The sequence below is a fragment of the Pempheris klunzingeri genome, chromosome 20 (assembly GCF_042242105.1).
Source record: "Pempheris klunzingeri isolate RE-2024b chromosome 20, fPemKlu1.hap1, whole genome shotgun sequence".
Taxonomy (NCBI): Eukaryota; Metazoa; Chordata; class Actinopteri; order Acropomatiformes; family Pempheridae; genus Pempheris; species Pempheris klunzingeri.
In genome coordinates, this window is record NC_092031.1 from 566,175 (window position 1) to 579,044 (window position 12,870).

Here is a 12,870-nt window from a genome sequence, read left to right on the forward strand (position 1 = left end):
TCAGGCGTCAGGTAAGAAGTTTGGCTCCAGGACAGAAACACGACAAACAAAACACTGACGCCGTTAGCTTAGGGTGTTAGCATGCTAACATGCTAACACAAGATACAACTGTATTTAAACTGCTGCTGCCTCCATCAGTCAGTGTGTGTTGGTTCAGGTTAGTTTCTTTTAGGTCAGACATGGAAGATGAATTATTAACCGACTGAGATTAACATGAGGAACAGAGAGCCGAGACGGAGGGCAGATTTGTAGAAATGCATGCTGGGAATCGTAGGAGATCACTGACTAAAGGCAGGGCTAATGTCACAGATGACCGGATGACGGACAGAATACACGTGATCAGTTCCAGATCAATACACTGAACAATACAATACACTTTACGCTAACACTAAGACACGACAGTGGTGCATTCATTTCAATTCTGAGCACAGAGTGACGTGTAGCACTGATGTAGTAAAAAATATAAATATACACGGACTTAACTTGACATTAAATATAATATATAATATATATATATAAAGTTCTGAAGGTTTAAATAAAGTTTGCACAAATAGTTTGTAAAGACAGAAAGAGAGTAGTACAGTAGTACAGCAGTTGAGTTGATTATCAAACTAATCAATTGATCGGGTAACAGTTGATGGTCTTGTTTTGGCACAAATGGGCCACCGTAGATTCTCTGTTTTATTGTTGCAGTTATTTTGTTTATTGTGTGTGTGTGTGTGTGTGTGTGTGTGTGTGTGTGTGACGCCCCTCCATCAGCTCTATTGATTGGTGGATTTTGGCTGTTTGTGCAGCAGCGACTATCAGGTCACCTGAACCAGTCCACCCCTAACGCCCCCCCCGTCTGTCCAAATATAAGGATGACATTAAAACATGTTTCTTACTTCTTGCTAACATTAGTGGTGCTAGATTAAATGAAGTGGACAGTAACTCAGTACATTTACTTAAATACTGCACTTCACTGTTCACTGTATTCATTTTAGTTTTTCCTCCACACTGAAGAACTATAACGTTAAAACAAAACAATATAATAATATCCTACAACGACAGAATAACAATGAGAGAATTCAGCCGATCAGTTTTCACAAAGTGAGAATATACGTGTGTGTGTTCAGTCAGTCGGGTTCCCATGATTCCCTGCATGTGTTCACTGAGACGGACAGTTGGGCTGCAGCCTGTCCAGAGTCTCTGTCAATGATTAGCAGACAGACCTTCACCTTTCTGCTGCTGGTCAGAGCAGGAAAATAGGCCTGTCGTTCTGCAGCGCAGTGAGGACACACCAGCGCAGTGAGGACACACCAGCGCAGTGAGGACACACCAGCGCATTGAGGACACACCAGCGCAGTGAGGACACACCAGCGCAGTGAGGACACACCAGCGCATTAAGGACACACCAGCGCATTGAGGACACACCAGCGCATTGAGAGGACACACCAGCAGTGTGAGGACACACCAGCGCAGTGAGGACACACCAGCGCAGTGAGGACACATCCAGCAGTGTGAGGACACACCAGCGCAGTGAGGATACACCAGCGCTGTGAGGACACACCAGCGTAGTGAGGACACACCAGCCCAGTGAGGGCACACCAGCGCTGTGAGGGCACACCAGCGCAGTGAGGACACACCAGCGCACTGAGGACACACCAGCACAGTGAGGACACACCAGCGCACTGAGGACATATCCAGCACAGTGAGGACACACCAGCACAGTGAGGACACACCAGCACCAGCGCAGTGAGGACACACCAGCACTGTGAGGACACACCAGCACCAGCGCAGTGAGGACACACCAGCACCAGCGCTGTGAGGACACACCAGCACCAGCGCAGTGAGGACACACCAGCACTGTGAGGACACACCAGCACAGTGAGGACACACCAGCACTGTGAGGACACATCAGCGCAGTGTAAGACCTGGATGATCAGTGAAGCTCCTGAAGTCGTTCCTTCTCACCGTGCAAATGCATCAGTGAAGGCAGAAACCGTAAACAATATCCCAAATATACTCCGGCATCCCTGAGAGAGTGACAGTCTGCACATTATGGTTGGATATGTCTTGTTTTGAAATGGTGGAAATGTAAATCTCAGTCTGGGTGCATTCATGTAGCCTCTATGAATTTAAAAACCTCGTTAAAACTACTCGTCTGCATAATGAGGAACCACACAGGTCTCAGAAATGACACATGTTGTTTTCTGTTGTTTTCCAGTGAGCACCCCTAATTTCCCTGATTTACATATCGCTGTCAATCACATCCAATGGAATCCAATCAGAAAGCAAGCGGGGACGAACTGGCGGGGACGCAGAAGGAGGCGGCGCTGCGGGCGCTCATGCAGCGGACAGGATACCAACTGCAGCAGGTAGGAAACTGAAAGTGACGTCATCTGAGATGCCTGACGCCTCAAGGGTCACTCCCCCGTTTCTCCCCCATGATCCTCTCTGTCCACATCCTGGAGTCTGAGTGACTGGTAGGTAGTAAAAGTGTTGGAACTGGTCGAGTAGATCACCTCAGCCAGCAGACACCAAACGGGCTGCAATGGCTGCAACGTGATCCTTTGGGACAACTGCACCTGATCACAGTAGGTCCACTAAGTGTGTGACAGCATTATGGAAAGGATCCCTACAGAGAGAGACCTGGAAGATCCTTTCCATACTGCTGTCGCACACTTCCTGGCTTACATTGCTGGAGCGACCTTCCGTACCTACGAATCATTTACACAGTAAAATATATCAAAATTGGGCCCAGGTTTAAAAATACTAGTTCTCCTTTAACTAAAGATCCTCTTACTGGTTTTCCTACATGACCCCTGATTCTCTCTGGTTGATCGTGTGCTCTTCTTACTATATTCGTACTCTTATTTTTGTGGGTGTGTTTCAGGAGAATGGCCAGCGGCGGTATGGCGGCCCACCGCCCGGCTGGGACGGCCCGCCGCCAGAGAGAGGCAGCGAGATCTTTGTGGGGAAACTACCGAGAGATCTGTTTGAAGACGAACTGGTTCCACTCTGTGAGAAGGTGAGAGAGAAGGAGGGAGAGCGTTCTCCCACTACAGTAGAACATCTGTTAACATGTGCTTCTCACATCGTTCTGCATATCTCTGTCTCCAGTTCGGTAAGATCTACGAGGTGAGGATGATGATGGACTTTAACGGGAACAACCGAGGTTACGCCTTTGTCACCTTCAGCACCAAACAGGAGGCCAGAGCAGCTATGAAGCAGCTCAACAACTACGAGATCAGGTCAGGGTTTGGTGCTTTTTCACCAAGAACAAAGACAACAACACCACAATCGCTTGTCCCACTTCAACAGTGTCACACTGAAACAAACCAGGTTAAACTAAAACCACTCTGACTCAGAGATGATTCGGTGTCTCCAGGATTAAATCCCTCATCTCTGATCTCTGATCTGTTCCCACCAGGTCCTGAAAAAGATCCTGATAGAAGAGTTTAATGGCTCCAATGCTAATGCTAAATGCTAACACTACATACTCTCATAGCTTAGTGTAACAGCTTTGCTGTTTTAGCCCCAAACCAGATCTGTCTGATCCCATCGCTGTGCTCATGTATGTAGCTTCTTTCATTTCATTTTTCCACATTTTATCCTCTCCTCCCTCCTGCAGAAATGGTCGCCTCCTCGGAGTTTGTGCCAGCGTCGACAACTGCCGCCTGTTTGTGGGCGGGATTCCTAAAACCAAAAAGCGCGAAGAGATCCTGTCTGAGATGAGGAAAGTCACCGACGGGGTCGTGGACGTCATCGTGTACCCCAGCGCCGCCGACAAATCCAAGAACCGAGGCTTCGCCTTCGTCGAGTATGAGAGCCACCGAGCCGCCGCCATGGCCCGCCGCAAACTGCTGCCAGGTAGACGCCGAGTATTAAACTCCATCATCAACTCAAACAGAGAGCAGCGACTGTTTGGAAAAGTGTCCACTCCTCAAACACAGAACACAAACGATAACCCGCCACCAGCAACCGTAAACCAGCTTTATGGTTAGCTTTACAGTTAGCATTACAGTTGACAGCTATCGTTACAGTTATCATTGCTGCTGTTGTGGACGGCCCTCAGAGTCCGCTGTCATGCTAGCAGCCCCATGAGTCTGTACTAAGACTCAATGGCTGCTTAACGCTAACGTCAGCATGCTAACATGGTAACAATGTCAGAGGATCAACAAAGTTATTTCAATTCATCCTGCGTGGATGTCCATGGCTGACCATGCTGCCAGCGAGACTCTAAAGGGTTCAAGCGAGTCTCAAATATCATTGTGTCCTTGAACGCACCAACAGGAAGACTTTTCAAAACGTTGAGTCCACATCGCTTCGCATCAGAACACTTTCCTAAAATAACTTTCTGCAGCAACAGATTCTGTAAGTTGACCCACAGGTTTCTGCACACCTTCAGTTTCTCGTGGACAGGTGTCCACAAAGAGAGCTCCAGGTAGATATAGCCAACACCTGCTCAGGTGAGGCCAATCAGGAACCACAACCTGTCGGCTAATTAACCCACAGTCTGCATGTACTGAACCAATCAGAAGGTCCGACAGGACACAACAATGATGGAGCACAAGTAGCATCAATCTATCTCCAAACATTGGTGTCGATAGTTTAAAGTCTTCTTTCACTGTACCTTTGCTGTGTCTTCACAGTGTCAGTCCGTTCTGCCACTAGTTTCATATGATGAACTAGTGGCATCATATGAAACTAACGGACTGACACTGTGAAGACACAGCAAAGGTACAGTCCTGCTGTAAAACAGGAAATAGGAAGAGACACATGGAACAAACTGGGCTTTAGTACCTGGCAAGAGAAGGAAATGTGTCATTGATGGATAAACTCTAAATCTACAACAATAAAAAAGGTCTGTGAGTTCACTTTAAGTATCCACACACTTTAAAACCTCAAAGTGTTAATCACCTCATAAAACTAAACACAACACAATAAAAGAGTCAAAGTCTTCCTTTTGCCCCACTGTAAGATTGTGTTATCACCAGCCAATCACGGCCCGTGTCACCGTCCAATGGGAGAAGAGCTCTGATCTGATCACTGCTGCCTTCAGTCTGAAGCTCAGAAAACACGTCAGGGACCATTGAGTGGTGACAGACTGATAAAGCTTCTCTGCTGAGAGTCTGAATGATAAGATAAACAGTTTTACTGCATCCATACAGAGGAGATGATTTACGGAACAGACAATGTTTGTGTAACATAAAGACAGACGGGATGAACTGTGGTCCTGGAGGTAGAACGTCTTCTGATGGAGAATCTGTTCCAACAGACTGTCTTCAACTTTGTCATAAATGAGGATTGATTTTCCCCTCTGATTGGTCAGGGTCAGTCAGGACCCTCCTCTGATTGGTCAGGGTCAGTCAGGACCCTCCTCTGATTGGTCAGGTTTAGTCAGGACCCTCCTCTGATTGGTCAGGGTCAGTCAGGACCCTCCTCTGATTGGTCAGGGTCAGTCAGGACCCTCCTCTGATTGGTCAGGTTCAGTCAGGACCCTCCTCTGATTGGTCAGGTTCAGTCAGGACCCTCCTCTGATTGGTCAGGTTCAGACAGGACCCTCCTCTGATTGGTCAGGTTCAGTCAGGACCCTCCTCTGATTGGTCAGGTTCAGTCAGGACCCTCCTCTGATTGGTCAGGTTCAGACAGGACCCTCCTCTGATTGGTCAGGTTCAGACAGGACCCTCCTCTGATTGGTCAGGTTCAGTCAGGACCCTCCTCTGATTGGTCAGGTTCAGTCAGGACCCTCCTCTGATTGGTCAGGTTCAGACAGGACCCTCCTCTGATTGGACAGACTGATACTAACCAATCAGAGGACACTGACACTATGACACGTATCGTGCTGCCTTAATTGGTTCGTTTCTTTGTCTTAGTCTTTGGATTTGGTGTTTTAATTGGTTAGTTTGGATCCAACACAGTATTTGTGTAACACACAAACACACTGACTGATGGAGGCAGCAGCAGAGCAGCAGCTCCTGTGTGCTGTTCTCTAAAATCCCTGTTTTAGTGAATGTAGGTGTGTGTGCTGTTTGTGGTTAAACCAAAAGGATCTTCCAGGTCTCTCTCTGTAGGGATCCTTTCCATGATGCTGTCACACACTTAGAATAACACTCTGAGCCTGTCAGTGGATCAAACAAGCTCTTTTAGTGGACATATTTCTACCAATTCCTTTTGTACTTAATAACAATATCATAATGAACCCAACCTGCCGCCTCTCTCAGGTCGTATCCAGCTGTGGGGTCACGCCATCGCTGTGGACTGGGCAGAGCCTGAGGTGGAGGTGGATGAAGATACCATGGCAACTGTCAAGATACTGTACGTCAGGAACCTGATGCTGCAGACCACCGAGGAGACCATCGAGAAGGAGTTCAACAGCCTCAGACCAGGTCCTACAGCACAACACCAGCCAGCAGCGAACCGTCAGAGCTGCACGTGTCCGACTGGACCTCACGAAGGCCTCGCTGTGTTACAGGTGCAGTGGAGCGGGTGAAGAAGATCAGAGACTACGCCTTCGTCCACTTCACTCAGAGAGAAGATGCCGTCAACGCCATGAACGCCCTCAACGGAAAGGTCAGCAGCCACGACGCGATCATCCGTCACCTCCACCAGGGAGCTCATGTTTTTGTTTGTCTGTTGGTCGGCAGGGTTACAGAACACACGATGGAAGGATGGATCAGAACTACGTGTTAGAGTTTTAACCAGACGGCTGCTGTGTGGCTGTTTACAGCGCTCCAAACTGTCTCTGTGGAGGGTTTATCTCCTCATAGTTTCCCTCCTCCTCCCTCCAGGTGGTGGACGGCTCTCCTATCGAGGTGACTCTGGCCAAGCCGGTGGACAAGGACAGCTACGTCCGCTACACCAGAGGGACCGGAGGACGGGGAGCGTCTCTGCTGCAGACCGACTACACCGCCTACACTCTGGGGCAGGTAGGACCCCCCCTTTAGGGTTCCTCAGCCTCCCTTTTGGGACACATCAGGTCTCTGAGGAACGTTTCAGATTATCAGGGTTCTTTAGGAACCCTTTTTCCTTTTTCTTCCTCAAGGTGCTGACAGAATAATGTCAAGTAAATTCTTTCCTTTCATGCAGCTTTAAATCATTCACTAATTCATGGAGATGTGCACGAGGCCTTCTGTGTTCTTTTATCACATAAACAAAACTTTATTGGAACATTTAGTGAGAAGACGCAGCAGTGGTTGAACTGATGCTCAGACAGACGTACAGGTGACGTCACGGTGGTGCACCACCACCTGGTCTGCAGGTCAGAGTGTTACAGTGAACAGAGGACAGGAACTCAGTTCAGTTCAACTGTTTTATTGTCATAAGTTCAGATAGAAACAGGTTCTTGCTTTGTCCTTTAACCTTCAACACTGAAAAACTATGTACAAATTCAAGTTCAGGTGATTTATACAAACCAAGTGATGATGCTGCAGCGTAAATTAGCATTCTGACTATTGTTATTGTTCCTGAGAGACACTAGCAGATAAAGTTCATCCACAGGAAGTCAGACAAACTGACATCAGACCAGTTGAGCGTTTTGGGTTTGTTCCACTTCCTGTTTTGTCTTGTCGGTTCATCCTCTGGGAAACATCAATGACTGGATTAACTGCCAATCCATCCACCATCTTCCTCTCCTCCTCCTCTTCCTCCTCCAGGTGTACGACCCCTCAGCGGCGTACCTCGGCCCGCCCGTGTTTTACGCCCCCCAGGCCTACGCAGCCATACCAGGTCAGTTCCGCTTCCCGGCGGCCAAAACTCACGTTGGAGGTCGAGGTCTGATGAGGACGCCGTCTGTCAGAGGTGAGGACGCACTTTTCCTTTCCTCCTGATCTTTAAGCAGGTTAAAGCAGCGACGCAGGGGGGCTCACAGTCACACATCTTTCGTCTTTTAGGCCTCAGATTCTAAACTCCATGACTTTGTAGGTTTTGAAAACAAAAATCTTGTGTGTGTGTGAGCTCCCCTGCAGCTGATGTCCTACATCACTGAGTCTAAAATGTGAGAGCAAACTGCTTCTGTGGGAGTTTTCGTGTTGGTGAATTGGCCGTTTGCTGACCCCTCCCCCAGACGGCACCTGTCCACTCACAGCTTAACAACCGTCTCCAGTGTGACTGTTGGGGGGGGGCACATCTTTCTTTAGTCTTTCCTAAACCAAAACACAAGAACAAGAGGTAGAAGCCTTTTTGTTTTTACAGGTTAAAAAAAGGAACGTTAGCGGCTCCGTCCTCATGTCTATTGGACATGGGGGGGGGGTGAATGCTCCAGTAACCCCAGGCGACGCTACTGAAGATGTGTTAGCATATCTTAGCTGGCGTAGTTTAAAGATCGCAGTCGCTGGGCGGGTCACACACGGGACACCGCCGTTCCTTCCCCCGCGTGAAACCCATTCACTTCACTTACGTACGTGTTTTGACCTAAATCACCATGGTGCCCAAACAGAACCGTGTTACCATGACGACGGAGGCCTCCTGACGGTGTCCTGACGGCGTCCTGAATGTTTCTCTGCCAGCTTTATGTTAAAAACGTTACATATTGAAACACAGTTTGAAGCGAAGGCCATCTTTAGCTGCAGGTGAGGAGGTGTTGTCACCAGTTTGTCCTCGACCTCCAAATCCATTTCTCTTGCAAAGACCATCAGGTTCTTGGAGCTAACGTTAGCTTAATTAGCTAGTTAGCTACATTTGCAGCGGCTAGAAATGAGAAGCCTCTTTGGTCTGTCTTACTAACTACCATGAATCTTGTCCGTCATCGCTGTAACCAGTCTAACGGGGGAGGGGGGGGGGCTTTAGCAGCGGGCAGTTCACCACTAGAATGATTTTCATGACCTGCTTACAGTGATTTAATCAAGATCAAACGATGCTCTTTCAAATGATTTGTATGTCTGAATATTGTTGTTAAGCAGGAATCAAACATGATTCACTGAATCAAACTGCTGGATGACTCCAGGACATTTACACCTGGACCCAATTTGAATGTGTTTTGGGTTTGAAATGACTGGTAGGTAGTAAAAGTGTTGGAACTGGTCCCTAAAAAGGAAATGTTTTGGATCCAAACTAAAAGGGATCCTTTCCATGATGCTGTCACACACTTAGAATAACACTCTGAGCTTGTCAGTGGATCAAACAAGCTCTTTTAGTGGACCTACTGTGATCAGGTGCAGTTGTCCCAAAGGATCACGTTGCAGCCATTGCAGCCCGTTTGGTGGCTGCTGGCTGAGGTGATCTACTGGACCAGTTCCAACACTTTTACTACCTACCAGTCACTCACACACCAGGATGTGGACACAGAGGATCATGGGTAGAAACACCCTTTAAATCTTGTAAGAATGGTTTAAAGATGGAGCCAGAGGAATAACCCTGGACAGATCTGCATCAGGACATATGTACTGTTGCCATGACTACCGCTGTAGCGCTAGCACTGGGGGATGTAAGGTGGAGTTCCGTTACCATGGCTACCACTGTACCTGTTCACTCTGGCTGAATAATTGTCTGACTGTGATTCTTCTTCCCGGGTGATTTCCGGTGATTTGATTGATTTCACTGCCTTTTCGGTCTCCTGTAGAAATTTACATGACTGTACCTGTAGGGGCTGCCGGGGTGCGGGGGCTGGGTGGGCGGGGCTACCTGGCCTACGCTGCCGGGGGCGGAGGCGTGGGTCGAGGCAGCGGTGCCTCCTTTGGCCTGAAGGCGGACAAGCAGGCAGAGGAGAAGCTGTACGACTTGCTGCCGGGCATGGAGCTCACCCCCATGAATCCTGCCGCCATGAGCCTGAAGGCCGCCACCATCAAACCTGCACCACAGGTAACAGAACACACCTGAGAGCCAGGCGGGCCAACACCGCTGACAGCTGGGCTGTAGTGTTGCTAACAATGTCTGAAATGTGAGAGACAGCGTGGCCTCGAAGGGCGTTATCCTGCATCCAAAACTTTTCACAAGGCTAGCCACAAAGCTAATGTTATTTTAGCCATAAAGCTAATGCTATGCTAGCCAACCTATATTATGCTAGCAGACCAACCAACTGTCTGTCTGTCTGTCTGTCTGTCTGTCTGTCTGCTCCCCCCCAGGTACTGGAGGAGGTGTGTCAGAAGAATAACTGGGGTCAGCCTGTCTATCAGCTGCACTCAGCCATCGGTCCGGACCAGCGGCAACTCTTCCTCTACAAGATCACCATCCCAGCTTTGGCCACACAGAACCCCAACGTGTAAGAGTCCTGCAATACTAGTACAAGTAGAACTGTCAATACTAGTACTACTGCCAACACTAGTACTAGTAGAACTGTCAACACTAGTACTAGTAGAACTGTCAATACTAGTACTAGTAGAACTGTCAATACTAGTACTACTGCCAATACTAGTACTAGTAGAACTGTCAATACTAGTACTAGTAGAACTGCCGATACTGCGACTGGTACTGCTACCAATACTAATACTGATACTACTACAACTATGACTGATACTGAACCGAGTAGTACTAGTATTAGTGTTAGTATTAGTACTACGTATAAAACCCAGCAGGTGTCAGAGACTTGGTTGGTTCTCAGAGCTGCAGTGCATCCTGTGCTACCTGTAGTGTTCTAAAAAGGCCGTGAGGCGTCCGTGTGAGCAGCAGGTGGTGATGACCCTCCACACGTGTCATCAGAAACAAAATGGCGTCCTTTTATCCAGCTCCATTAGATGTGTCTCTCTCTGTGCAGACATCCCTTCACGCCGGCTAAGCTGTGCGCCGCGGTAGAAGAAGCTAAAGTCCACGCCGCCGAGCACACCCTGCAGACGCTCGGTCTGCAGACAGACGGCGCCGCCGACGCCAGCTGTGCCGCCACCGTGGCCTCGGTGGCCTTCCCAGGTATGTGAAGGTCCGTACCCACAACCCACTAACTCCTCACTCCACAAAGCCACTAACAGAATGTCAGCTAACGCTCAGCAGGACCACAGCATGGCGCCAGATCAGTTCGATAGATTAGCTCCACCCATTAGAAGGTTTAAAGCTCCATGTTGGTGTTTCTAAAGCCTTAACAGTCATTTCCTTCTTTCATCACTGCGTTTAGAGGAGTCCTTCCTGTTCATGTCCTGGTGTCTAAATGACTGGCAGCTGTTACATCGCTCTCTACAAACACACAAGACTCCATTCACAAAAACAGCTATTTTAGTTTAACATCTGTAAGTTTGTGTGTGTCGTTGTGTGACCACCAGACTCCACTGACAAACACAGGACTTTGTGTGACTTTGTTGTTTGTTTTAAAGGGTTAGTTCTTGACCTTTTAACACCCTAAAGACACACAATAACACTAATAAACTGACTGATGGAGGCAGCAGCAGAGCAGCAGCTCCTGTGTCCTGTTCTCTAAAATCCCTGTTTTAGTGAATGTAGTCTGGTGTGTGTGCTGTTTGTGGTTAAACCAAAAGGATCTTCCAGGTCTCTCTCTGTAGGGATCCTTTCCATGATGCTGTCACACACTTAGAATAACACTCTGAGCCTGTCAGTCTCAACCTGGTCTACTGGACCAGTTCCAAAACTTTTTACCCTCATTTAAACTCAAAATATGTAAACATGGGCCCAGGTTCAAGAATGCCACAATGATCCCTTAGAGTCTGTGATAAAAGGTTGTGAGTGTTTGCCTCTCTCACCAGGTTACACTCTGGCGAGTCCGGCTCCGTCTGCGGTGGCCTCCCAGCTGAAGCAGGCGGTGTCTCTGGGTCAGGACCTGACCGCCTACACCACCTATGAGGGCTACCCGGCCTTCGCTGTGGCGACGCGCCACACTGACGGATACGGCGTTTTCTAGAGCGGCGGTTTAAACGAGGAAAAGCACTGGTAGCTGAGGACTCGTTCACACTGAGCTGCTGCTGTTCGAGCTTTAAAACCTTTGTCGTTTCCGATTGGCTGGAAGATAGCGGTGATGGGAACGAACGGGCTCGTCAGAAACAGAAGCAGAATAGTGTGAATGCACCTTTACGCTGCAGGAGACAAAACCACTGCGGACGCTTCAGACTTGTCAGTCGCCCCGAAACAAATTCTTCACCTGTCGCATCTTTTCCTTCCCTCACATTATCTCTGTGCTCTGTGATCGTGTTGTGATTGATTACGTAGCTGTAGCCTCTGATCGGCTGTGAGTTTGAATTAACCTTTTGATCGGTTCATGTTTTCTGTTGAGCTTTTTTCATGTTGTGTGTTTACAGGAGTGAATCGTTTCATCTGTTAATGTTCTCTGAGATAACTGGGACTTGTAGTTCTTTTGAGAGTCTTACAGTTTCAGCCTCGAAACACATCAGATGATACGACAGAAAAATCTGAAGACACAAGATTTTAAAATGGGAAACCCTGTTTGTTGTTTTAGATCCACGAACTGTGAATATATTTTAGGTTGAGAACGTCTAGATAGATTCCTAGATAAGTTAGAGAGCAGCTCTCTGACGTGCTTCAGCTTCAGCGGACGACCCGTAGCTCAGGTGGAGCGGAGACATCAGCTGGAGCAGGTTTTCACTGCTGCTTTTTCACTTTTGCTTCATAGTTTTTCAGTATTTTTTGTTCCCACTGTCTGGTGTTTGTGCCAACTTCAGTCCTAAAACCCGCCTCGTCTCTGGAGCTTTCAACCATGTCAGCAAGCAAGAAAATCAATATTTAAGAATTATGTTTTAAAATTGATCTCTTTCTATAATACCTGCCTACAGTGCAGCTACAGTTAGGAAGAGGCGGAGACCAATCAGAACAGAGCTTCAGAGGCTCACCTGTCGAGTCCAGACCGATCGATCCTCATGTCCGTTACCATGGTCACCGTACAGGATACAAGCTGGTCCAAATAATCACGATGACACATGAACGTGTGATGTCATCAGGAAGTGTGTGTGTGTGTGTGTGTGTGTGTGTGTGTGTGTGTGTACTGCTGCCTGTCTC

The 12,870-nt window shown here is 48.1% G+C and overlaps 1 protein-coding gene across 3 annotated transcripts; it reads left to right on the plus strand.

The window, feature by feature from the left end:
• The first annotated feature begins 2,219 nt into the window (after positions 1–2,219).
• a1cf (apobec1 complementation factor) lies at positions 2,220–11,792 on the plus strand. 3 transcript variants are annotated; one of them, XM_070851317.1, is made up of 12 exons: positions 2,220–2,357; positions 2,876–3,010; positions 3,103–3,233; positions 3,614–3,852; positions 6,207–6,371; positions 6,458–6,555; positions 6,774–6,911; positions 7,638–7,782; positions 9,542–9,780; positions 10,044–10,180; positions 10,673–10,821; positions 11,607–11,792. In XM_070851317.1, exons 1-12 carry the CDS (start codon positions 2,256–2,258, stop codon positions 11,759–11,761), a joined length of 1,833 nt encoding a protein of 610 aa, XP_070707418.1. In that variant the 5' UTR covers positions 2,220–2,255; the 3' UTR covers positions 11,762–11,792. The 3 variants fall into 3 exon arrangements, with proteins under 3 accessions (XP_070707418.1, XP_070707419.1, XP_070707420.1); XM_070851318.1 differs by having other exon boundaries at positions 9,566–9,780; XM_070851319.1 differs by having other exon boundaries at positions 10,673–10,831; positions 11,607–11,704.
• The last annotated feature ends 1,078 nt before the right edge of the window (positions 11,793–12,870 follow it).

Coding starts and splice junctions, on each gene's coding strand:
- a1cf (XM_070851317.1), top strand. CDS start 2,256: ATGGAATCCAATCAGAAAGCAAGCGGGGACGAACTGGCGGGGACGCAG. Junction 6,912..7,637: donor CCGCCTACACTCTGGGGCAG/GTAGGACCCCCC, acceptor TTCCTCCTCCAG/GTGTACGACCCCTCAGCGGC. Junction 7,783..9,541: donor GAGGACGCCGTCTGTCAGAG/GTGAGGACGCAC, acceptor GGTCTCCTGTAG/AAATTTACATGACTGTACCT.